Here is a 27,351-nt window from a genome sequence, read left to right as displayed (position 1 = left end):
ATTTAAGAGATCAAATATTCTAATTTAGTTTTACGAGTTACAAAATTGGACTGGAAATTTGAAATACAGTAAATGTTTAAAGCCATCAGCCAGAAATATGCATAAGGCATGCAAAACTGAAAGTGCAAGTGGATTTCAGATTGTTTGCTGCCTTCTACTATTTCTCTAATAAATCAAGCACGGCATGACATGCTTTATTTTGTGAAATTAGACACAAATGCATGCTTTATTGTCACTTAATTCTCTAACTCAGCAAAGCAATGTATACTCAGTATTCTACATTTACAGATAGCATACCAATTCAGAACTAGCGCAAAAGCATTATATTGCAGGTACTAAAAAGCTAAACAAAAAGCAATGGGTGTATTCAAATCTCAGTTTGCAGATACTTCTGTTCAGTACATACATTAACTGAGATGAGAATATAAACCCTAAGACAGAAATTTAAATTAAAGCAATTCTTTACTTTGCCTTCCAGCATCTGGGTGGAGTCAGTTTTGAGTATCTCTATAGATAGTATTACAATTTCTTAGAATACAGTATACTAGCAGATATTTTAAATGCCTTTAATATGGCAAAATTCACTTCTGTGCTCAAGTCAAGCACAGGCTATGGACCACTTGTACCCTATTTTGGTGTGAGTGATTCATAGATATTATACTCACATTGGAAAGAGAATGTATCCCATTTATGAAACAGCACAATTACAAAATTAAGTTGTAACTACAGGGTATAAATGTAGATTTATAAGAATATAATTTAAAAAGTAAAGTATGTTTCATATTTAGGGATAACAGAATAGTTGTTAGTGTTTGCTGACTATGTAAAATGCTGTATTCTTCCAATTCACCAGAACAGTAAACTTATTTAAGAAAAAGATTGATTTAAAGTAGCTGAGAACTTAGCAGATTTTTTTACAAAATAATGCAGAGCTTTTTACATAAACGGACTTTGTGGAACACATATGATCTCTTATATTTTCAAGGCAAAAACTGCACAGTTTTGAACACAGGGGTAAACACTAAAATTACAAGTACGTGCTGAATAAAACTCAGCTTCTTTTGTCACAGCTCAGTGTAGGTATAGGCAATACAAGAAAGCAAAGAAGGCTGATTTATTTTTACTTTCTGTTGGTAGAAAGAGTCTGGTTTTATGGATTTTTATGAAACGAACTCAGTTTCTGAGAAGACTGATTTAACTATAGTCTTATCATGAGCTGGTCAATTATTTATTTTGAATCTTTTTACTGTTCGTGAGTCATTCATAAAGTAATGCTACGATCTGTCAATGAACTGTTGTGAATATTTGCCAAGTGCTTTGGAAAAAAACATTTTCAGAAGTGCATGTAACTAATAGTAAAGATAAGGCCTATCCAGTTGACCAGTCACATTTTATAAGTGACTGGAATCAGGTACTGTACTGATTATCATTAATATTGGAGGACAGAGCTGAAACCTTTTTTGCTTTTCCAGGCTTGTCTGTGATTCCTACACAGCAAGTTGCTCATGAAATATTCATGCTTTGTATCTGAAATTCTATCATGTGATTGGGCTTCTGGCACAGTTTCATAGTTATTCAGTGGGAAATAAGGCAAAGCAGTAAATAGATTTAAAATAACAGGTACTTTTCTTTGAGCATGAATATCCTAAATCTTTTAGGTGGAAAATTTACAATGGCAATCATGTAAGGATACAGAAAAATGGAATAAAACATTTGTCAATAAATTTTGACATTATTTTTCTATAAGTGATCTGTTTTTTCCAACATCATATAAAGAGCTGCATTTCTTGTCTCTGTGTAACATCTATACTGGTCTCCCAGTCCTCCTGCAGCTGACCAGAACATTATTAAAAAAGTAAAGCTGACAGCAGTTTCCAGACATTTCTCTGCACAAAACCACAATTATCTGAATGTTCATGAACAGTAAGTACAAAGAAGGAGAAAGAGAAAATGGCTAAATCAAATAGTCATTCCAAACTTAAATGGAAATTTGTACATTCTGTAGTATTTGACCAGCTCTTACCCTGCTAAATATCAATTCATTAATTTCAAATAATGAGAAAATGGTTAAAAGTCGATTTGCTATATGAAACCGTAATTTATTAGCCTAGTAGACGTTGGTTAGCAGTAGTTTTTTTCTGATGCATTCTCAAGTAGAGAGATATGTAGCCTGCTGAATACAATTTAAGGAACAGAATTCTAAGCTTCAATTTGACTTGATTAAGCTTAGATTTTTATCTAAAGGTTGTTCAGATAGTATATTCCAGGCTAGTCCACTTGTTCATAATTGACTTGAAATTCATTAGCACATTGTTCCCTCTTATGTTTCCATAAAGTAGCAAAAAGCATTCTCTTAAAACATATTTGAATGGCATGCATATAGAGTTAGTTTGTATTCAGTGGCTTTAAGGAACAGAAGGTATAAACAAATGAAAAAATAAGTTAAAATGCTTTCTTGAGTGAGATGAATAGTAAGCAGGGTATCTTAAGTTACTCAGAATAAGTACGACATAACCTTATATACATTGTATTGAATATTGAACAGAGATTTGTTGAAATAAGAAAAGCATTCATTTTACGAAAATAATAATTTTGTAGAGAAATCAAATAACTTGGTTTAGTTTTTAAAGTCAGCCAAACTCAGAAATAGATTTAAACCACTAGCAGGTATGAATATATCTCTAATACCATCTAGTAAAATTCGGTGGGGTTAGACCAAAGGTAGTTTATCAAATATAAAGAAAAATGAAGGCTTTCAACTGGTAACAGAAAATATCTTTATTAACCAATGCTAAATTAGATTCCTGTAAAAACATTATGATATGTTTATCAATAAAAAATTAATAAAATCTTGTTACATTTTATTCATTATTAGGACTCTGTTAAGAGAGCTCATGGTAATTTCAAAGCCTTACATGGAAAACTCCTGAGATTGGCTAGAAAGTAAAGTAACCTTGATGAATGTAACTTCTATGTGATACTGCATATGGATTGAGGTGAATTGATGAAGCTTTTTGCTTATCTGTTAGTAAAATAAATGCAATAGATAAAAAGATAGTGCAGCCTTTCTGCATGGACTTGTCATTCCTTGTTCTGCATGCATGTATTCTTTCTATGCATGCATAGTTTCGGATTCTTTCATGTTGTCTTACCCTCATGCCTTCAAAACGTGACAAAGCTCTTAGAGGTCTCAAAGCTCTTAGTGTCCTAAGGGACTTAATGGCACCAAGTTCAGAGTAACCCAATGCATTTGCTGTTAAGCTAACCAAAGAGACCTATATGAAAACAGGAAAGTAAAAATTATTATATTGTACATACTACTTTACATACCATAGATGTGAGATATAAACTTCTTTAGAAGCATCTAATTTTGGACCACTTTCTTCAGGGAGTCTTTTAAATAAAATAAATAAATAAATAAAAGAGAAGTAATATGAAAGAAGATTAGGATAGGTAAATAAAGAAAAATATCATGAGGTAACAATTATTACCTGGAAACAGTAATACTTCCAAATTTCCTATTTTGCTAGTAATTTGAAGGCATTTAAAACCACAAAAATCAAATTAAATTAATCTCTTTTTATCAGTTTAGGTATTGCTGGCTTTCTTTGTTTTACAGTGCTGTTGGGATCAGTAATTATAGTTGATAATGTCCACTTGATTGCCCACAACTAAAAGGGAAATCACTGAAGCCTGTTTTGAATTAACAGATGGGTCACAGAGCAGCATTGCTGTTCTGGAAATGCGTGGAAAGTATTAATTTTTCTGTATTCACTTACACTGACTAATCTTTTTGCCTGACTGCTGTATTTATGTGCTCTATAGGCTGCCATTAACCTGGATTATGCTGTTTCTTAAAGACCTTAGAAGAACGGTTCCATAGGTGGCAGAACACAGGCCGTTATATATTCTATGTGCCTACATTCCCTCACTGAGAAGTACAATATTCTCTACATTTGCCATGGCTCCCGTCCAAAATGATACTTCTGTTTGTTTACCATTTCCTCTAAATGCTCTTTCATTATATGATGTTCTAATTCCTTAACTATTTATTGGTCCAAAAATAGCATAACAGTCACATGTACTCTTTCATTATAAAGAATAATGCAACAGGTAAAAGGAACTCCAGGACAGTGCTCTTTAGGAAATGTACTTAAACCCAAGCATTTTATGTGAAATCTTCAGCTTTTAGAAATTAATAGCTTTTCTGGGTTTGTCAATCCTAAGCCCTAGCAACCCACAAAACTAGGTTCTTCTGAAATCTGAATTTCTTTCTCCAGCACATGCATCATAATACTGAAAACTTCCAGCCTTTCCAGATGCAAAATTAAAGGACATACCCATGTGTGCAAATGCAGGATTTAATCATGAGCTTATTCAGACACTTGAATATGTGCTACACCTTCACACAAAGTAGTCGTCAAATTTTTACATTCACAAGATAGATGTTTGGGATATTATGATTTAAATCAGGTCAAATATTTGTGAAAATGAGTTTAGAAAAGGAACAGGTGCTTCTGCTTGCATGCTTCTTTAAGCTTTTTTGTTATAGATGCCGCTTAGGTACCCACTTTGAAAAGAATTTAGACATTAAAGAACAAAAGAGTTTTCCAAAGAGAAGGTACTCTCTTTGTGTGAGTACTGTGTTTGATCATGGTTATCTGTAGCTGTAGATGTAAAGGTGATTCTGAGATATATTTAATCCATGATGTACACCAATCAAAAAGGTTGTAGACACCTTTCACAAAACAAAGCTTGAGAAAATGAACTGTTTTGATTAGCCCTCATATGCTAGGAACCTATTGAGAAACTGTTGGATTTTCAGCAATTCTTTGGGTCAGTAACTGCTTATGGAGCTCACTTTTTACCTATTCGGTGTCTTTTGCTAAGTCATTGAAACCAGGTCAAAATGCATCTTAATTTTAAAATCGAGCTTGTTCAATATTTGTTTTTCCTATAAGTTTTACCAGAAATGTCTATCTTAAAAATATAGTGACTATGTAAAACATCGTCTTTCAGTTTCACACACAGAACTTTATCACAGACTGCAGACACAGTATGCGTTTTTGCACATTGCAGGTTTTCTCATGGGGGTATACTTAGGACATTAATTCTTAAATTCTGAATAATTTCGGCAATGCATCAAGAAATAGTCTCCCTCATGTCACAGCAAAGCAAGTACAGTTATAACTATGGGATAACCCTCACAGGAAAGATTACTGAGCCTGATTTCAAACACGGCTGTGAAGACTGCAAGTTCATAATATTTTTTGGACTTCATTACTAAGCCACACCACGAACACTACAGATGTATCTTGCATTCCTTGTAAAACCTCAGTTCAGCCGTATACTAAAATCTCTGGACATGATTTTTGTTTTCTTGGCAGAGGAGTTTCAATTCAGATGTGTGTTTGATGTCCGTTGGACCAGACACCTATCTAAATGCTGGATGTGACTTAGACCTTCCCTTAGGAGGGAAGTTGGGTCCAAAGGTGGGAATGAGCAGCCAAGGGCAGAATGGAGGACAGCATGACCTCTTTCAACAACAGTGTTGGGATAAACCCTCTAACTACTTATGGGGTTACCATGTGAAGTTCTTCTGTTAGCAGGAGAACTTCCAGTCTTTCTTAACTCTGTGGTATAGGAAGGCAGTGTTGTAAGTATAAAGTGAAAGACAGAAATACGGAATTTTTTCCATTTACCTTACTTTTTAAATTAAAAAGTAAACTAGTTGGTATACATAGATACTACGGTTGCAGAGCAAGTAACTAAAAAAACGAGATAAAAAAAATATAAACCACCTAGGAAATATAAAACATACATCGACTATCAGGAAGTCCAGCCAGCACCAGGCATTAGTAAAGTATGTTTGATAGCCATAGGCCACCCACTTCAGCAGCATTTCCAGAATGAAGATGTAAGTGAAGACCTTGTCAGCATATTCCAGCATGGTCTTGATAGTTTTACGCTGTTCAATATATATGTCTTCAAAAGCCTGTGAGTAAAAACATCGACAGATATTTGTTATTCTCTTTTGTTACTGCACACACTTCAGGTTGTAACTGAAGAAAAAACCCCAAACCCAACAAGAAAAGGAAATAATCTTTCTTCAAGAAAAGACACAGGAGTGTCACTTTTATCTAATGCTTCCTTTTCTGCTAACTCTGTATATACCTGTTTTTCCCCTGTGGAATTACATTTTCCAGTTCACAGGAAGGAGAAGCAGATATTACACAGCAACCACTCCACTGGTCAAAGATTTTTATTTTTTTACTTATTGCTGATTGTAAATTATTCTTCTGAGATCATGATTAGTACTCACAAATGCATCGATTCTGCAGAGTAGTATACCTGAACTGAATTCTACTGAGATCATTTGGTTTGTATGTAGGGCCATACAAAATCCAGGGTCACAGATGTAAAATTTTCAGGACAACGGCAATACAACTGACTTCTATTTTTAACTACTGTTGCTTTTTGAAAATGTTAAGTTATAAATCATAAAACCAGTTCTTCCTTTCTTAAAAACAATATATTAATCCAAATAAAATATCTGCTTTACTGTATTATTTACACTTTATGAGATACATAAAAAATTCTGAGATCTTAGGAATGTTATTTACACTTTTTGTGTGTTTTCATTTTTAGACATTTGAAAAAATATGCAGCTTCTTCTTTTCAGAAATTCTTCCTGTCCTCCGAGAAATTGTCTCTTTAATTGCTTTTAAATTTTAATTATGCCATTATTTCTGATGGAGAACAGTTGGTTTTATCAGATTGAAAGAACTGGAATGATCTCCTAGCTTGCAAAGTTTTGGATATTTATTGCTACTAACATTCACTTTTACCCAGCCTTCTTTTGAATCACTTCACATCTGACAGTTCAAATGATTCAGTCAAATTGACATCTGTGTGTCAGTATTTCTGGATACTTAGAGTAGGCACTATGGTACCTGAGACTTGTATGGAATCACTAACAATTTCATCCCACAACACTGGGAAGAGCCAACAGGTATAATTTCCTTCTTACAGGTGGGAGCATGCCAGAGGCTTAGCTAGCAGTGCTCTTGGCCACCAGGAGTATGCCCGCTCCCTGCCTGAATGTCCCTGGTTTGCTGGGAGGCTGCCAGGCTGTAACGTAGTAAGACTATCTGGAATGCGCCCTTGGGAAGAACACTGGGACACAGTACCAGCAGGTCCAAAGAGACTTTTTCAGTATCCCAAAGGGAGTTGACGGCAGAGCAGGGTCTCACATCTCCCGAGGCTTGGGCTAATCCCTGGTCTCTGAAGCATTTTCATAAAATAAATGTTCTGGGGATGACATGCTCCTTATGTTCACATGTGTGAGATGCTAACATGGTGGGATCTCATCTCAAACATCCTCTAAATACAATGATGGACATTCACCTTTATCAGATCTCTTGCCAGTACTTTTCTCTCGTTTTATTCTTGTCACTAAAGGTTTTCTCTGTCTCATAGCATGAACCAAAATTCAACAATGTAGACCTGAGTTTTTCGCTGTTTTAAGGGTTTCAGGTCATAGGGAAGGTGTCACTTGGTGTTGAGTCAAAGTTGCTTATTTGATGCTTGTGTTGATATTACACCAAATAAAAGCAGAAGAATTCTTAAAGATTTAACCAAAACTAATGATAGGTATAATCATGAACTGTTAACCATTAATGGTATTTTAAAGTATTGGGAGTGGTCTAAAGGGTTTATAATACAATTTTGCAGACAATTTTTTTTTATTATTATGTAAGAACTTAGGCAATTTACCAAAGGGCAATTGCATCTACCAGCGTAGTTGCGCAGGGCAAGTAGTTTGCCTCAAAAACTTCAGCTCAGTATGTGTCCAGGCCCACCTTATTTAACAGTTCATCTCCAATTTTTTATTTTTTGTCATTATATGTATTTGTGAAATAACATATTATTGGTATGTTTTGTTTCTTTTATTGTTATAGATTTATCTTATGGTTGGCTTCTTTTTATTCTGACCTCACATACTTGTTACAGCAGATTCACATTTTTATAGATAACTCTTTGGCCTACACAAGTATGAGTCAGTAGGAGCTGAATTAAAAGCATATAGAATACATTCTTATTCTTAGAAGGCATCATTACAAACAGAAATTTGTAATCTTTCTTGCTGTTCTAGCACCTAACATTTTAAAGACTGTATAAGCTAGCTCTGGCTCTTTGCAAGGTATTGTGAGCTGTTCGTGCCATTACAGTTACTTCCAAAATAATCTTTTTTCACTCTCTAATCAATGATGTCTGATCTATTTTCAACATATTGTTGAGAAAAGACTTTTTCTACTATTCTTTCAAAGGCCTGACTAAAATTTAGTTCTGTCATTTGAAGATATGGAATTGTGCATTCTTTCCGGGGGAGAAAATATTTAAATCAATGTTTGAAGAGCCAACTTTTAAGAAGTTTTCTGACAACATTGTGACACACTGTTCATGTTCTACTTACCAGAGCTCCGCTACTGAGGAGAATCATAAAGACAATGAAAGTCTCAAACCAGTTGTGTTCAACAATCTTGAAGCAGGTTTTTCTAAGGTTCCACCACTGCTTTCCTCTCCCTTCTTCTATACTTACTTGACAGCACTTGAATCTTCGTACACAGCCTTTAAAACAGTGTATGCATTGAATGGGGGAAAAAACAAAAAGATTCTGTTGAATTGCATGAATTTTGGTTATGCATTGTGTTAATGATACAATGCTACCTTTGCAGAAACTGTGCTATTTAGTAAAAAACCAATAGATTTTCACCTAGATTCTCCAAATAAAAACAAAATTTAACATTGAGAAAATTAGAATTTGCAATTAAATGAACAAGTAAGAGCGCACACAAAAAGATGAAATCATGGAACATGAAGCCAAATTACAAAATACAGAGTATGAGTAAACCCACACATACTCATCCAAATGTTCAGTAGGTTTATGTACTAAGATATGGGCAAGTGTTATTAAACTGTACTTTCTTTTGTTCAAAGAATGTTGCATTTATTGTGTGAAAAAACCTACACCTCCTATTTGAGTTCTCAGCTTTTCAGTACCAGCTAACTTCTCTAACTTGTGCCCTTAATTTATTAAGCTTTTATGATTTAGCTGCCGACTTGATTTGGTTCCTCCTTTCATTTAAGTAGAAAAATACTAGTAATCAATAATGGTATTTTCCTTGCTAAATCCAAGTCTGTTACAGTACTACTTCTTACTAGCTCAGTGTAAATTTCTAAAGAAATATCTGTTATCATGTCCAGAAATAACCCAACCCCAGCACCGACAGTAGCTTTTGCTTTCCAAACTCTAAATTTAACTCTTGCTTATGGACACCATAAATGGCATTTATATCCTTACATTACTGTTTTAAACTTATTCCTTTCCCTACCTCCTTCATGTGCAGACATCCATAAGGTTTCTCACAAGAAATGCCTTTGCAAATAAAGTTTATGACCAGATTCTTGTTTTATTGGGTCGTGTAAAAGAGACAATAGAAGGAAGCATGAAAGATGAGTGAGTCCACCAGGTGAGACTGTTCTTGCCCCAGGTGGTACACAAACGTTCTTCCTTCTCTTTTTGCAAATTTGTAGAAGGTTCATTTAGCATTTTGCACAAGATCATCCAGATGCAAATTTTATTTACCAGTAATGTATACTTTATAAAGCACTTTGATAGATGTCTATGAGGAACAGAATAAAAGTGGTGTGTCATTTTATATCTAAGAGACTGTAACTAAACTCTGAAAGTACAGTAGTTCATGCTAAAATAAAACTTTCAGTAATATATTTTTCTTATTTTAAAAATAATGATAAATTTCTAATAAAATGTTTTTTCTAATTGTCTATCTGATATATAGTGTAATTGTAGTATCAGCATCCATATGGTAAATTATGATCTAAAACTGCAGTTGCTAATGATAACGGCTTAAACATTAACAAAAGAGTAATTCAATACATAAATATTAATACTTGGTTTAAATAGGTAATTATTCCATATATCATGAGTAATTATTTTCAATATTTTTGCTCCAAACACCTTCTGTAAAGCAGGCCTCTGGCTCCTGGGCTTCTTCAGGTTCAGCTTCTGGTTGCTCTTCTGCAGGAAGTCCGATATCAACTGTGCTACCTTCAGATGAACTAGATGAATTTAACTTCTGTAAAGGAAAAAAAAAAAAAAAAAAGGCATCACAAATGCACAATTAATATTTTTAAGACAAACATTACTTGATTTCAGAATAACTAAATAATTCTGCCATGGTATTGAAGTTCTAGTGTTCAACATAAGTAAATTGCTGATAAACATATGTGAACTTTGTACAATCTCTTTGGTTTTCCTTCTGTGTTGCATGGATCCATTAAATAAAAGGTGTATCAGTGATAAATAAGGCTTTAAATACAATTATATTCCAAACTGAAAAATCTGAATGATGATGCTAAGCCTGCAAAGATTTATGCCCACAACTAACCATAAGTGGCAATGATCTCTTGACCTACATAGAAATAATAAATCTGAAATATATATGCAGGAATATATAGTGTCTACTGAAAAAAACAAGTAAAAACCTAATGATAACTATATAAATGAGGTGAGAGCTCAGAGGAATGAGGGAAAAAAGCACTGCTCAGCAGAGAAAGCTATACTTTAATGGTCAGCAAGTCCAGCTTAAAATTGCTGAAAGTCCAGCTCAGAGTGAAGCAGAAGCTGCATGCAGTAAGGCTGAGGAAGCTTAAGGATGGCCCATAAAACAAGAGATCATGTTTTATAACCCAATCAAATTTTCAATAACATGATTAGTATAAAAAGAGGTAAATGGAAGGTGAGGACCAAACTTTAAAAAACTGAATGGCTAATCCTCATCCTAAAAATTCTAAAAGTGTTGTAACGTGCAGCTGGAGCCTGGTTGCAATCTAGCTGGTTGGTATCATGGCTAAAGATCAGGTAAAAATTGTGAAGGAAAGATATTTATGGATGTAGAGGCAAACAAAATAATGGAATAAATGCAATATATGTTCATCAATGCTAGGTTGCAGCTGGCTTTTTGATATTGAGGACAAAAAAAAAAAAAAAAAAAAAAAAAAAAAAAAAAAATCCCCCAAACCCTAACAACAAAACTCTTGCTGAAGCAGTAGCCAGTCTGTTTTTCGGTAACAATTCCAGGACTCATTGATATTGAGTTGCATGGAGCTTAATGAAATCTGTAATATTTTAAGTAGCCAGGTTTTAGTTAATTTAATCTTGCAGTGACTATAGAGGCTGGAAGAACAATGTTTCAGCTTCATCAGGAAAACGGGCTGATGTATCCAGTTTCAGGCTCTGTCAATATTTGTCACATGAACCAATTTAATAGGTTTTTTTTTCCCAAATTACATTACAGAGTTGCCTCTGATATTTTTACAAAAATATTGTATACTTCCAGTATTCCAATTTTCACAAATCATCCTATGATTTACCACTTTTCAAAATAATTCTTAAAATATTTTTCAGAACTTTTCCTAAGCTTTTTCATTTTTGGAAAAAAAATATTTCATTTTATTTCTCTATTTTCTTCTAAGAAGCAAATTTTCTATATTATTATTGTCAGCTACTTTTTGCACACTAAAATTAAACTCTCTGAAATTAAGAGCGTAATTTACAATTTTAAGATGATCGTTACTTTGCTAAGGGAGGAAAAAGTACTCAGCTGGAAAACCAACCAAGCAACCAACCAACCCCCCCGAACCCCCCTACTTTTAGCGCTAACCCAATCAACACAGAAGGATCCTGGCCAGCACTGTAAAACTCCAGGAATGATGCTCATATAAATGAGCTCATAAATGATGCTGATAAAACTCAATATAGCCTGAAGCCAGCTGGAACTCCCCTGTTAGTGCCCTCTGGCCTGAGCAGCAGAGAATCCATACAGTCCTTCCTAAGGGGGCTCTCCTCAAAAACAGCTAATGCAAAGGCTCTGCTGTTCTGGTGTTTATAATTTCTTCTCTACAGTCCCATTTTACTAACAGTCAATACAAATAAGGAGTTGGACTCAAATCCAAAACAGCACTGCTGGATGGATTTTCCATGGAAAACTATGTAATAGAGCTGCTTTTTCACAAGCTTCTGAGGGAATTCAGGAATGTCACAGTACTTACACAGTGGGATAAAAGGTAACCCTGGTCCTACAGGTAGCAGCACATTTACAGAAAGCTTTCCTAAACGAAATCTATTCCCCATTGGGAATAAACCAGCTTGTCACTCCATTTGACTGCCTGCCCTGTAATGGGTTGGAAGACCGGACTAGACTGGACTGGCCAGCACCAGTGCAGTTGGGACAGTAGACGACAGTCATTTTTCTCCAATGAATCTTTCTTTAAATGTTGTTTTATTTAGAAAATCCTTCCTGCTGGGGCAAGTATGTAATGTGTTCAAACACATTCTTACAACCTTTATTGTGGAAGCGGTTCAGAAACTTGAGTCAAAGTCAAATTATAAGACATTTGGGCTAATATTTGACAGGAAAAAGATATTGATGCTTCAGATATTAATTGCGAAGTGGGAACAACACTGTGTCTGAAACAGGTTGCCAAGGGGAGAGGCTGTTTTGTAGAGGTCTCCTTCCTCAGGGGAGGGTCCAAAGACTGCACTTAGCGTAACACTGGGGTTTTGTTGAGTACATTAGAGGGATTATGTGCACCGAAGTAACAGTAGTACAGAATTCAGCTATCTAAAATTAGGTGTCTGAAGTACTGTTAGCTGTACAAAAGTGGCAGGAGAAGATGAGCTGTGCCACAAAGAAATTGGATTGCTACCAGTATGGAAACTAGCTAGTTTAAGGTTGAGGTTCCTTAAGTCAGAAAATTAATTTTGTTAAGCATTTGGAAAGATAATTTTCTGGTATGACTAAAATGTCAACAAACTTAGTCAATAAGGGTGTAGTTGTTTTGAAAATTATGTTATCAAATAAATTGAAATTATTTTGTTAAAATAGCCACAGACAAAAAGTCATGTAAAGGAACAGCTATAGCCTTAATAAGTTTTTTTTTAAAAAAAATACAGTTCTCAATGAGGCTTTATATCTATAGCCTGCTTTGGCATTCCCTCAGCAACATGAGATATTTTTGTCTGTTGATACTATTTCTCAGTTTTAACAACTAAGTGATTTTAAAGTATATGGAAGAGTCTATGGTTAAAACTTATTTTTATGGGAATTTAGGTCTAGGAGAGCTGACAATTTTAAAAACTAAAATAATTCCTGTCTCTAAAGGAAATATTTAAATTATCTTTATGTTTTCTCATCTATACCTGCTCACAAAAAAAACCCATAGAGGGGATTTTTTGAGTGGCAGAGAGAAGATGTGTGACACTCCTCATGGAACCCTTGTTACACGAGGCAAACAAAAGTTTCTGGTGGAATAAGGCTAGAGCTAAGGCACTGCCCAGCCCAACCATTTGTTGCAACTACCATATGGACCATAAACAGTTCTTACAAATTAGTTTGGTCTCCCATTGCCTGGCATCTTATCTCCTCTTGGAGACTGTAAATTTTAACCCTTTCTCACACTTTTGTTCATCAAGAATTAAACCCTTTTTCACACACTCATTTATGCCCATGTACAAATAAGTGTCAAATTAACAAATGATCAAGATCCAATACATTGGATATGACACCCACCCCTCACCCCCTACCCCACTCCCCCATGCCCCAAATAAAAGCCTTGAAAGATCAGAAAGAAATGCACAAAATATCTAAATACCTCTTTGCTTTCTTCCAGGTCTGATTCACTACTAAATTCCTCTGTGTTTAGATTTTCAAAGTCGGATTCACCCACAGCAATGGGCACTGTCACAGTGAGGCTTGGGTTGTTTATGAAGGACATGTAATCGCTTTCGTCAATGATGTATTTTTCTACACTGCTACCTGTGCCTATGCCACTAGTTGTTCCATTAACATCTTTAATATAGTCATGGTCCTTGCTTAGTTCCACGGTTGTATGGTTGGAAATACAGCTATTTTTGTTGTTCAAATCATCAAGCGGTTTGATTTCATCTAAAGCTTTTTGTTTTTTAACAAAGGCTTTTTGGATGAATTCACGTGCTTTTCTTTTCACATAATCTATGCCCTTCTGCATTCTTGCTACAGCAATTTGGAGATTATTCATTTCATTGTCATCATCTGTCACGGCAAGGTTGTCTGCACTAAATGAGCTCAAGAGCAAGGCCAAAAATAGGTTCAATACCTGCAGAAAGATAAAAAAAGGATGTTCTAGACTTCATCTAAACAAAGAGAATTTATTTTATTAAAAACTGTCATATTAGTGACATCGAAGACTGAAACCCCAATAATTTACCACAATCAAAGAAAAGCACGTTCAAAACTTTTTCTCCTCACCATAAGAAACCTGAGCTTTTAAAATTTTGCTTAGGTCCTGTTTACTATTCAAAAATATTCCTGCAACTGACTAATACCTGTAAACGTATCTTAAAATCCCCAGAGTATATAAGTATTTTGGTGCCAAATATTATAATCTAAAAATGATTTGCTATTCAGCATCATTAAAAGGTTTAATTTATCCCATCACACAGCAGAAATTAGATTATTTAGGTGACTAATCATACAGGATAAATAATAAAAAACCCCACAGCAAATGGTTTATGAAGAGCCCATAAACTAAAATTATTTGAAGCACAAAATGTTCACAAAGAGCCAAAAGACAAATTAAGAATGTGACTAAGTGCTCACTCTAACATCCTTTGGATTTTGATATTGCAGAATACTTTGTTATCAATCCAAAAAAGCTCTTAAGCTTAACTTTAAGCATTGCTTGAAACCACCTGCTTAAGTGCTTTGTTGAAGCAGAGCCAGAACACTTAGTTCGCTTCAGGATGGAGCCCACTCTGTTGCCAAATAATTTTTTTGCTAACGCGTTGATTACATACCACAAGGTTTCCAATCACCATGACCATCATGAAGACAGTAAGGCACATGGCTTGGCCTGCGACCTGCATGCAGTCCCACATCGTTTCTATCCATTCTCCACACAACACTCGAAATACAATCAAAAAAGAGTGGAAAAAGTCTTGCATGTGCCAGCGTGGAAGCACACAGTCACTTGCAATTTTGCAGACACATTCCTTGTAGTTTTTCCCAAACAGCTGCATCCCAACCACAGCGAAAATGAACACAATGATGGCCAGCACCAGGGTCAGATTCCCCAGAGCCCCCACTGAGTTGCCAATAATTTTTATCAGCATATTTAGAGTTGGCCAAGATTTTGCCAATTTGAAAACTCGTAACTGGAAGAAAAGAAAAATGCTGTTAGGATAACTAGTAAAAAAGACACAAAGGTATTTTAAAGTTAATTTGTGGAAGGAAGGATATTACTGCAAAATAAGCCCTGAGTATCACTGTTCAGTGGGTATCCTCTTGTCTAAAAGCATGAAGATGGAAGGTTCAGTCAACAAAATCTTGTGAAGTTAGACCTTGATATCCTCATAGCACAGATTTTACTGGAGGCCAAAGAAGCTACTGGTCATATTAGATGGAATTTAAAATCTAGGGTTCATCTGTTAAAATCATCTGGGCCATTTTTCTACTGGTATTTGGGCAGATCTATTCCAATGATGCCAATCAGAGCACGATACCACTAGTGAGCCAGCTTGTTTCTACATAGCAGGATGTTTCAAGTGTGTATATACAATAAACACATTGGAAATGGGCCCAGGGCACCCACTGCTATCTATTTGTCTGGATCTCTATCAATTCCCGTTGAAGACAGTAAGATACCACAAGTAATAAGGATTTGTACTAATGAGATATCAGGATCAGTATCATGGCAAACATCAAGCAAATTTTTAAGGGAAAAATATGTATTATTTTAATGAAGCCCCATTGAAAAATCAGTGCAATTGATGTAAATTTACCAGTCTGAATGATCGAAGAACTGAGAGTCCTTCCACATCTTGAAGACCAAGCTCCACCAAGCTAAGAGTTACAATAAAACCGTCAAAAATATTCCAGCCTTCCTGAAAATAGTAGTAAGGATCCATTGCAATTATCTTGAGAAACATTTCTGCTGTGAAGATTCCAGTGAAGACCTGAATTCAAAATGCAGTTTGTTATTTCATTGTGAAATACATTACGGATTTAGCGATTGTCTAGATTTTTAATTCAAGCTACATATCTGCAATGTCTTAATCAAACCTGATACTTAAAAATGGTTCAGTGTACTGTAGTAATTCATCATACCCACCTTCCCTTAACAAGTGCCATACAAATCAAGTATTTTTTTTCAATTAATTACATTTTATACTAAAGACATCACATAAACTTCTGTTTTATAACATTCATAATACAATTTCAGCATCTGGACTTTCTCATGTACTGTACAAACAATAGCCCAGATTTGATTTTCACAACATAAACCAGAATGCTTTCCAAGAAGTTACATGGTATAACATCTTTCTTGGTATGTTAATTACCATACAAAGCAGCATCAATGAGGCCAAATCTAAGACTCTGGAGAGGCAGCTCTTTTGCTGGTATAACCTGCCATAATCCCATTGAGTTCAACAGGGATACGATTATTTATACCGGATGGGGATCAACTGAGATACACCAGCTTGCTGAAATTGAGGAACTTCTACCTGGGTGTTGCCAGGAAGTTCAGTGAAGCTATCACTTTGTTGTCACGAGTAAGCATTTAAGAATGCATTTTAAACATCAGATTGCTGCTGATGGTTTCTCATTGTGGTATGCTATGCTGAATGAAGCAGGAATCATATTTAGGAGCCACCAAGGTAGTGGCCCTGAGTAGCTTTGAGAGAAGTCTTAGGAGAATTTCTTGTAAGATAGGAATGTACTAAAGTCACCCTTTAAGGCTGCCTGAGCCCTAGTCTGAAATGCTCTTTTTTTTGGTTTCGTAAACCCATTTTCAAGCAAGCTCAACACAAAATGGGGCAGATAAAGAGAATGATCTAGCTGGGATAATCAGGAGATGGACAAGAAGAGTCCTGGCCTTGCTTAGATTTTATTACAGCCTTATAATACATTCCAGATAGAAACACTGAAGAGGGAAGGGTTACTATTTTTTAAGCTACAGGATTGGAACCACTGAGGAAGAGGTAGGAATGAATAAATACAGTTTGAAATGCTGACTTAGGTTCCTAATGGTCAGGACAGTGAGGTTCTCAAGAAGCTTTCAAGTGGAACTACTGCAGCAGGTGAACCCTGAAAGCCTCTATATTGCAAAGGGGTTTATGTCAGGAAGACATAAGACTGGGAAAGTGTGGTGCTTATAGCCAGATTCTCTTGCACTCTCTTTGCAGTCAGATGTACACCAAGATTTATATGGCATTTTCTTGGTTGGAAAACAAACAATAAAATGCTACAAGATTTTACATTTTTACTAGGAAATGCAGATTCAGAGTGTCCCTTATTTCAAGTATATGAAAACTAGCTATGCATTTATGTATTCATTTTCCCTTCTAAGTCCTGTAGTTATTCACATGATCTGAGATATTTTTTATCCATTACAAAACAAGGATTATTAAAAAACCCATTATAAGAAATCAATTCTTAAAATAAGAGACAAAGTAGGACTGCAGCTACAGATACTTCTATGTGATCAAACCTGTCATCTCAGAAGCATCAGAGCTACAAAAAATTAACTCCTGAATTCTTTAATAATTCATCTTTTTGAAGTAGAAGGCAGAAAATGTAGTTGACAACATGAGGAGAAGAGATCTTACTAATTATATGATGATAAAAAGTATAAAAAAATATAAGAGGAAAAAATACTGCAGGATATTTTTCATAGTTTTACATAAAGCATATGAATAAAACAATCCACATAGCCACATAAAAAGTCTTTTACAGAAGAAAATTCTAGAAATGCTTTTAAATGGCTCTTTTAGCTATTGTAAATGTGCTCAGGAAACAGAGCAATTAAAAACACATTCATAATTTAAAGATTTGTATTGTATTGATTGAAAAATTTACACTATGTTTATTTGCAGCGTCTTTTCATGGAAGTACTGCACTTCCTGGTTTAGTAGTGAGACAAATCAACTTCTGTTTAATATGGACCTTAGTTAATGTAGCCATTTTTAATTTTTTTTTGTAGCTTTGCAGAACACTGCAATATATGGATTTTACAGTATCCTAAGTTAGAGCTAGGGTTGACAGTGAAATGTCCAAAAATGTTCTGATAGTCATATCTGGAGGCCAAGAAATCTACTTTCTAAAGAGTAAAAAAAAAAAAAAAAAAAAAGCAGCTGTTAAAAGTTCTTTCAGTCATTTCAGACATATTTCCTTCCAAATCATGAACATGAAAATCCAACAGACTTACTAGGTTTCCAACTGAAAGTACATTATTGAATTCTTCGGTCATTGGATAATGTTCCATAGCCATAAAGAGTGTATTCAAAACAATGCAAATTGTAATAGCCAGGTCAACAAATGGGTCCATTACCACTAAGTTGACGATATGTTTTACTTTTAACCAATGTGGACTGCAGTCCCAGATCAAGAAAATATTTGCAAATTTATACCAACATGGTGGGCATTTCTGTCTTGATTCTTCAAGTTCTGTGGGAAAAGAAATTCATACAGGTAACTATGTGATTACTGTAAGATTCCTCAGTCCTATACGAATTGTACTAGTCAAGCTGTCAGAATGTACTGGTACTGATTAACCTCCAATAAGTGCCTTTTTATATGGCTTATCAAGAAAGTATTTAAAAATTCCTATCAAATATATTCATTTTGTTCAAAGCTTACCTATCAAGCACAATTTCTTTTTATTCCAATCACTATACTGATCAGTATCAATTTATGCATTGATTTGTATTAAGAATTTAATTTCTCCTTAATTACACTTCAGCCTGTTCCTCCTACTTACTGTTATATTATGTAAATATTTTTATTTTGAAATTTGTGGTCTTTAGGTGAAAAATTCCAATATGATTTTCATTCCTAGTTCAAGAAAAAAACATTTCTTTCACCTGGAATAGCACTTCAAAACGTAACTAAATAAATGTAACTGCTAAAAACACATATACATTTGAACAATAGTTGTATATACTTGGAAATGTTCAGTGGCCTTTTTGTGTCCGATGTTGTGTCCAATAATATGTTTTTAATTACTATGCATAAGCATCCGCTCAGTTAGGACCACCAAACCATCATAACTGTAGTCCTGATGACCACATGATGTAGATGGTGGCAAAACGAGATAGAAATGCTTATTTATATAATAACTTTAATGAATAAAGAGGTTTGAGTTTACTGATAACTATGTGTTGATTTGTGGGACAGTTTCTGTTAATGAAGCTATTTGAAATCAGTTTTTAAGTTTCAACTCAAATTTTCAGAAGTCCATCGGAAAAGCAGATATTAAATATTAAGCTATGCATAGCACACACCTTCCACAGTATTTGTGAGGATGCTAGCAATACTCATGGCTCTTTCCCTTAAAGCTGGATCTTCCAGGTAGTCCATAGAAACGTGAAAAGAGCTTGATATTCTCTTCTTCATTTCTGTTTCTGTAGTGGTACCCTACATGGAGAACAACAATAGGTAAGACCATGTTGGAGAAATAAGATAAGCAAGTACTATATAGAAGCCTGTTATTAGTGTCTTAGCTTGGATACGTGCTTCGTGCACTTCAATTTTTATCATGTCGGACTTTTATTACTTTTTAGTATCTTTTAAATAATTTTTAAAAGGTATGAGGCAAGTTACCTTACTGTTCAAGACTGAGAGAGACTTTATATACTTAACTTTTGCATTTCTTTCCTTCAAGCCATGAAAAATGATTTAAGCAAATGGAAAAGGACTGGGTTCAAAATATTGTATAAAATTTTTGCAAACTGTAATTTGCCTTGTTCCTGTTGACAAAATATTCTGGGTTTTGTAACAAAACAGTCTTTTCCCCTAGGCAAACTGTAGCAAGTAAGAAAAGTCTGACTTCCTCATGCTTCCTCATGCTAGTATTCTTTAGTAATGTGAGTAGACAACTTTGAACTAAGCAAGAAATTTTTTTGAGACACCTTCTCTTACCTTGTATGTGGTAAGAGAATAGCAGCAATATGTGCTGCACATATGTTCACACAGGCATTTGTATTTTTGGAAGTATGTGTTGAAATGTGAACTTCCAATGAACTATTTGTTATCTACACTGCAGAACTCCACCATCAATGATGGAAAATATATAGGAATGAGAAATAAAATATAGTAAAGAATTGCTTACATTTTTAACAGGGTTGATAAGGAAGAATGTTATCAAAATTAACTACTAATGCTAATTTTGATAAAGTGGTAACAGCAGCATCATATTGATTGCGGTTATAAAACATTTTTGTATACTATTTTCAATTGTATAGTAACTATGATTTTGCAGACCATAGCCAGATGGACCTTTAGATCAGCAAAAGCAAAGTATAGCACAGTAATACAGTAAAGCAAAGTGGTTTTATGAATGTGTAAGTTAGTTAATATTTTATTGCTTGGAAACTGCAAATTCCATGTTTATTATGAGAATACTTGTAAGTAAATGCTTAGGTTGCAAACCTATCTTAACTGTTCTATTTATTAAAGATTTTACAAGATGCAGGAGCATTCACAGCTTGACCAACCAGGAAGCATTGCCAAGGGTTCCATTCTGTAGAAAACACTGGCTGGTGCAGTAAGAAAAGGCCACGATGCCTAAGCTATTTAAAACTTTCTTACATTGTCATCAGTAGCTGGTTTATCTATTATCACCTCTGGCAGAAGCTGTCCAACAGGCGATGTAGGAACAGATGGGCCACCAACCAGGGAAACCACCCCATTGCAATCCACAGTGCTGTGCATCTTCCCATTCACTGGAAACACTGCCAGCATCCTGGATGACCTACTGGCCTGACTAATGTTACTGTTGCGCCGTTCACCGTGTCTGCGTGGCACAAAGAGAGAATCTCTTCTGCTATCATTGTCTTCAAAAGTGCTGTGCTCATCATCAGCAAAGTCATTTTCTGATCCTATATCCTTTGCTCTACCTCTGAAGCTGAAAAGACTTGTTCTGCTGTTGCGCCTTGGGGAAAACAGGGAGCCTCGAATGCTCAGCAAAGACTGCAAGCAAAGAGAATTTCTGATTATTACCTGAAAACTGCAAACTTAACATAGTTATTAGGATAGCATAGGGTTTGTTGTTTGGTTGTTGGTTTTTTTTTTTTCTTAAATGAGAGTAACCATTTTCCCCAGAAGATGTGCTGCCGTGAAATTTTTGTATGTATTTCAATATTTTGCAGATAGAAGTACCACTGTTCATGGATTCTTCAGACTAAACCAATTTTTAGCTCCTTTCTCCTGATGTTAGAGTTGCTGAGTACAGTAGTTGTGCAATACCCATAAAGAAAAAAAGGGAGTCTATACATGCACATTTGTTCATGTATGCAGCATCCTGCCATATTGAACCAACCTCCAAATGTCTTGGAAGCAGGAGGAAAATATAAGGCTACCATAATGGAACGATACTGTAGTACTTTCATAAGTCTAGATAATATATAATCACTCTAAAAACCCCTCACAGAATCAGAGAATATTTTAATATGATTTTTAAACAATCTTATTACAAGAATAGAGATATAAGGTTACATGTAATTCTAAGTATTTTTTTACAAGACAATCTAGCAGCTGCAGCCTTTTCTCTCAAGCACTAGCAACGATAATGAAGTCTAATGAAAATCTCAGTTATTCTGTTATTCAGTTAATCAGTAGGGTCATTACCGTACCAGGAAGACTAAAGAAGTTTTGTAACAGCCTATGATGCTTTAAATGTATGCTTCTACTAAAACCAGCTATTTGCAGTACCTGATGTGGAGAAGAATACTTCTTTTCGTATGTCAGTCTATTGCCTTCAATAGATAACCGGAAACCTTTCCTTCTGATGCTGTCTTCTGATTCAGACTTGTGAAATTCATCTTCATCTTTTTCTTCTCCTCCAGACTGTTCTTTCTGTTTTCTTTTTTTCCTCCTATTTCTCCTCTCTTTTGCACTCTTTGAGCTCAATTTTGATGCCTCTGAGGAACTTTCTGAGAGCCCTCCTGGTTCTCCCCCAGCACTGGGCTCCCTGGACTCTGCGGATGCTGTTACTACTGCTGCTGCTGCCACCGCTGCTGCCTGCCATGATGCAGAATGAATTTGTGTCACTGAGAAAACCATGATATTGTATTTTTGTTTCTTTTTAAAATTTGCTTATATATAATTTCTAGTCCAAACACCCTGAATCTCAACACTTCCCAGAGGACATCCTCTCCCTAGTTTTTTTCTTAATTACTCTGCTGACTCCAGACAGGTGTTGGTCATAGCCTTCTTCCATCTTTCATGAGTAGTTTTTAAATGCAAAAGTCTATTAGACTATATTAATTACACTAGTCTAAGAAAAACATAATGAATAATGTATACCCCATTTTGAATATTCTTTCATGATTATGGCTGGATCACTCACAGTACAATGATGTAGTGCAGAATAGAAAATCTCTGAGCTAGCTCTGTTGTTCAAAGCCCAACAGGGTGTTTCATATATATATAAAACTATAACTCCAAATTCAGAAATCAGAGGGTGAATATCTCTAGTAAAATTACTTCCATACACTTCTGCATTGCTACATCATAAATTATACCTGAGCTGCTTCTTGTTGCTTCTTCAGTTGTTCCAGCATCTGTTGAAATTCTGCCTCTTTCTGTTCTGCTTCTTCCATGGTTGCTTGATTCTGTTCTTCATAGGCCATGGCAACCACAGCCAGGATCAAGTTGATCAGGTAGAAAGAACCCAGAAAAATCACCAGAACAAAAAATATCATGTATGTTTTCCCAGCAGCACGCAGTGTCTGGAAATAAGAACACATTTATATAAGCAAGAATGGGTTAACAAAAGTTCTGGTTTTCATATTGCTATATTAAAATAATACAAGAAAATTGATTCTAGGCCTCTTGCACTATTGGTACAAATATACTTAGTCTATTTCACATTCAAAAAGTCTCACCAATTGATAAAGGTTTTCCCAAAAGTCTTGAGTCATCAAGCGAAACAGTGACAAGAAAGCCCAGCTGAAGGTGTCAAAACTTGTGTAGCCATAGTTGGGGTTTCTACCAGCTTTCACACATGTATATCCTTCTGGGCACTGCCTACAAAGACAAACTGGGCGTTACCTTTTATAGCTATTTTAATATTATCACCTGGAATGTCCAGGAGATGATTAGGATTAAAAAGAAGATTTTTCTTTAGTTCATCAGACAAGAACTAATAGCAGTTGTGATTTTTAATAGAAAATTATTTTGAAGGACACTAGAAAAATTAAGCAGGAAAGGCACATAAAAATCAGTATCAAAAGTTTAATCTAAGCTTCTAAAACATAACATTCCAAATAATTTTTTTAATTATTAATGTTGTAACATTAATGTAAAGTCAGTGTTATCTGCTGTCTGAGCCTGTTAGTACTCATATGTGCAGCTGGAACTGCGATATAACATGTTTTCCAGCTGCTGTATTTGTTAATTCTAATCCAGGCAAGAGCTACACAAAAGCTACAAAATACCAAATTATTGTTTCATTTATTCAACCAATCCACTGAGCTCTGATCAGGAACCCAAATCCTCAGTTCAGTTTAAAATCCTAGTATTTCTTATGTGAAATTAAGTGGTCAATCAAAATACAGCCCTCTTCCAACTGCACACCTAAAGAACGTGGATCTAATTTGTACATGGTGCAATAATACAATGAAATCTGGTCTTACCCAGCATCAGAACTATTTCCACAAAGCAGAGCATCATTTTGCCCTTCCAGAAAATAAAAATGACCTGTTTAGGAAAGAATTTTTTTTTTAAATTACAAAATTCGGAATATGAAAGTTTTCTTACAGCTCTATAAAATAAACAGTCTTGCTCTAAACATGTTAAGCTGATTTTAAATGCAATGTTAAATAAGCAGTATTATTTTTTCAACAGGACCGTAACTTTAGAGTAAATGACAATTGCAGCAAGTGCTATCACTCATAGCACTTACAGTTGAAATACCAAAATGTACCAAAATTCCTGTCAAATGCTGCTGTATGTAGACAAATGTGCAATTCTCCCCTCAGTCTGATCACTGCACTAAAATCACACTTTGTGAAATTACATTGTACAGTTATTTATTATAATAATTTAATTCTGAGAAAAATGTACTGATGATTTATTTCAAACTTTCTGAGCAGTATTGCCGAAGGTTCTAGTTTGTCACAGACACTCGTGACAGTTATCTGATATGTGAGCTCTGCAAAAAGCCACCCAGCTGCCAATGGCTCTGTTACAGGTACACACACACAGCAATTAGCCCACCAATTGGTATGAAGCCCCCAGTAAACATCTAAATTTAACTCAGAATTACTGCAGCAGCCACTGACTTGTCTAGCTAGGATTTTAGGAGTATATGATGAAATTATTGATCACCTCAGGGAAGAAAAATTGGGTAAATTCCACCAAATCGCCTTGTAGCCAACCATCCCATGATCTGGTATATTAATCCTGTATTTAAAGGACATTTTAGATGGTCTGAACAACAAAGACATTGACTTGTCTATTCTTAGAAGAATAAATAGATGATGTGTAAAACATTGTGCTTATTAAGATTCCCTTTGACCATATGCTTGAGGAGTGCTTTTCTTTTTCCCCTCAAAGCAGATGCCTACGGCTGCTAAGCTCTTGGTTTTCGAAGAATTATCCTTCCTCCTCTAGTAAGTATTTCCCATTTGGCCACAGGGTTAAGGATGCAATTTATACAGATCCAGACCATGTAGCGCAGTGTCCCGTTCCTGATGGACACCAAAAGCATTGCCTTGGGACATCTGTAAGGAGAAGGCAGGGACATGGTGATACCACCCTGAGCACCTCCCCAGCTTCAGAGTTATGGTGGTACATTTTTGCTCCCTGAAAAGATTTAAACCCTGCACTGGATTTCTTTTCCATTGAAATGGCCTGTTAGGTTCCCTTAAAACGATCTCATGTGAAATGCTAGCAGCCCAGCTGAGCTCTGTGTTCGAACTTGGCTGTGGCTGTGCTAGCTGCCCTGCCCAAGCAGGGTGACTACAGCAGCTGACAAACCCCGAGTCTGAGGAGTTGGCACAAGCTACTGGCTCAGCACATTGACTTGCTGCAGGAGGGAGACGGTACCCCAGCCAGCACCTCTCCATCCTGCGAGCAAAATTCACCATTTGGAAAAGTTAGGTTTTAAGCTGCATGTAGACCTTGTTCTGACACTCTGTGAAGGACTCCGTTTCAGTGTCTCATGGCACACCTGCATCTTACAGGGTACAATTCTCTGTGCCCTGCAATGTGCACGACCCTATGTGTGGCTGCTGCCGTTCTGGGCTGGTGTGCATTGCAGAGCTGCACTGTGCTGAAACACAGCTGTAAATAGTAAAGCTAGCTGATGTGATGCTGACCACAGCTGACCCTTATGAAGCAAATCTTACTCTGCATTATGTCAGCTAATCATGATTAAAACGTGCTGGAACATAACAGCTGGTTGGAAATAATGCAAATCTGACTTGATATAGTTTACATGGAGCACTCAGTCATGATCAGCGCTGCATCTGCTGCATCTGCTGAGCTGAATGGCTCAAAGAAACTGCATTCAAGGTCTGTGGTTCAGACAAGATGTGCCCTGTAAGCATGCTGTACTTGCCAGCTCCACAGGAAACAATAGCTACCCTGGCTTTCTCTGAGTGCACTGATACAAACGTGACAAGTGCTCAAAATATTATCATGATAGGAAAAATTCTATAACACAAGCTGAGCAGTATAAGCATATGTCCCTAGCTAGATGCAAAGATCTGAATTGTATTTTACCAAAGTAATGGGAAAAGTCCCTTGCTACACCAAAGGTATATATTTGGCTCCCCTTTATTTCATTGGGAAATGGGAAAAAAATCCCTGTTGGTGAGCACTGCACTTCAAGGGAATTTACAGTTGTTTGGGTAAACCTAGGGTAATGACTGAGAATAACAGTTATTTCACAAAATAGATTGTGAGGCATTATTTCCTAGAAAAAAATTGCTTATGGGAAGCTTGATAAGATAAACTTAAACTTATCTAGTGTTAAGTTTATCAGATTTGCTATCTTGCAAAAAAGAAAAAGGAAAAAAACCTGTGCTTGACTCACTAATGCCAGGAGTGCTTACATAAAGTCTCTCTAAATGGTATTTCCAAAAATCAGCTCAGTGGCAAAATTAGGCCTTGCATGCCTTTTTTGCATAGTATACACAACTACTGGCATAACAACTTCCATAATTCCTACAAAAGACAGTGCCATTGCACTGCTCTGAGCTCCAGGTAGGTCCTTTCTTACTGCCCTGCAACACAGCTGGTTTAAGAACGTTTCTGTATCCTGTCTGCCCACCTGCAAAAAGAAAGCAGGAAGCTGTAAGAAGATAATTTTTCTCTTTGAAACTGCTGGTAAGCAAGGACAAGCTTATTAACTTCATAAAAAGTCTCATAAATTCCATAATACGTATGAAATCCTGTGTAAATACACCAGAGGTTCAAGTAGCCATTCAATAAAGTACTTTATGCAACTAATTAAATTCAGCTTTGTTTTTTAGGGGGCTTCAGGTCTTCTTTAAATCAAATTAAATCAGAGTTTGAGCTTACAGAGTCTTTGTTAAACAAGCCAGGAAACTAGGTTTGACCTTGAAGTCTACTTCTTCATTAGGAGGCTTTGCTTAGACTTTGTTATACCCTGTGGCATGGGATCTCCATGAATTCACACATTCAAGTAAAGTGAGTTTCACAAAAAGATTGCATTTTGATTTAAGAAATTTGGATGAAAATCCATCATAGTCATTGATCAGCTGTGTGATCACAGTTAGAAGCTGTCTTCTATTTGAAATTTGTCTGGCTTTGACTTGCAGCTATTGAACCTGCTATATCTTTGCCTGCTAGATCAAAGATATGTCTGTAATGAAATTTCTGTTCCCCATGAGATTTTTCTCAACTGTGATCAAATCACCCCTTAAACCTTCTCTTTGATATGCTAAGTAGGTTGAGCTCCTGGTCTATCTTGGTATAAAGCATGTTTTCCACCCCTTTAATCATTCTGCTCTTTTCTGAACATCCTCCGATTTTTCAATGTTCTGTCTAAATTGAACTTTATATAGTATTCCAGTAGCAACTGCAGCAGTGCTAAATACAGGGGTAATACTGCCTTCCTGGTCAATAATTTATTTATGTGGACAGGATACTATTTAGCTTTTTGGCTGCAGAGTTTTAGCCTTCGTTTGCAAGACTCCTGGCTGCTCCACAGTGCCTTAGCCTCTCTATTGCTAACAGCTTTCCAATTGCATTTTTATAC

At 35.7% G+C, this 27,351-nt stretch overlaps 1 protein-coding gene across 5 annotated transcripts in view; it reads right to left on the bottom strand.

Moving 5' to 3' along the window:
• The window catches only part of LOC308068439 (sodium channel protein type 1 subunit alpha), a 182,837-nt gene that overhangs the window by 27,046 nt on the left and 128,440 nt on the right, over positions 1-27,351 (bottom strand). For 4 of the 5 annotated variants that reach the window (XM_080399064.1, XM_080399068.1, XM_080399062.1 and 1 more), the window contains 14 exons: positions 23,759-23,822; positions 23,009-23,150; positions 22,646-22,852; positions 21,834-22,142; positions 20,712-21,092; positions 19,406-19,538; positions 18,331-18,569; positions 15,905-16,078; positions 14,921-15,277; positions 13,738-14,220; positions 10,043-10,160; positions 8,477-8,631; positions 5,822-5,995; positions 3,153-3,275 (listed from right to left, as the gene is read on the bottom strand). In XM_080399064.1, the coding sequence (XP_080255190.1) occupies positions 3,153-3,275; positions 5,822-5,995; positions 8,477-8,631; positions 10,043-10,160; positions 13,738-14,220; positions 14,921-15,277; positions 15,905-16,078; positions 18,331-18,569; positions 19,406-19,538; positions 20,712-21,092; positions 21,834-22,142; positions 22,646-22,852; positions 23,009-23,150; positions 23,759-23,822 (3,059 nt within the window). The remainder of the gene's footprint in view (positions 1-3,152; positions 3,276-5,821; positions 5,996-8,476; positions 8,632-10,042; positions 10,161-13,737; positions 14,221-14,920; positions 15,278-15,904; positions 16,079-18,330; positions 18,570-19,405; positions 19,539-20,711; positions 21,093-21,833; positions 22,143-22,645; positions 22,853-23,008; positions 23,151-23,758; positions 23,823-27,351) is intronic. The other variant, XM_080399065.1, reaches the window with a different exon arrangement.

Source organism: Falco punctatus (assembly GCF_963210335.1).
Source record: "Falco punctatus genome assembly, chromosome: 8".
Taxonomy (NCBI): Eukaryota; Metazoa; Chordata; class Aves; order Falconiformes; family Falconidae; genus Falco; species Falco punctatus.
This window is presented reverse-complemented; position numbering and strand designations above follow the sequence as displayed.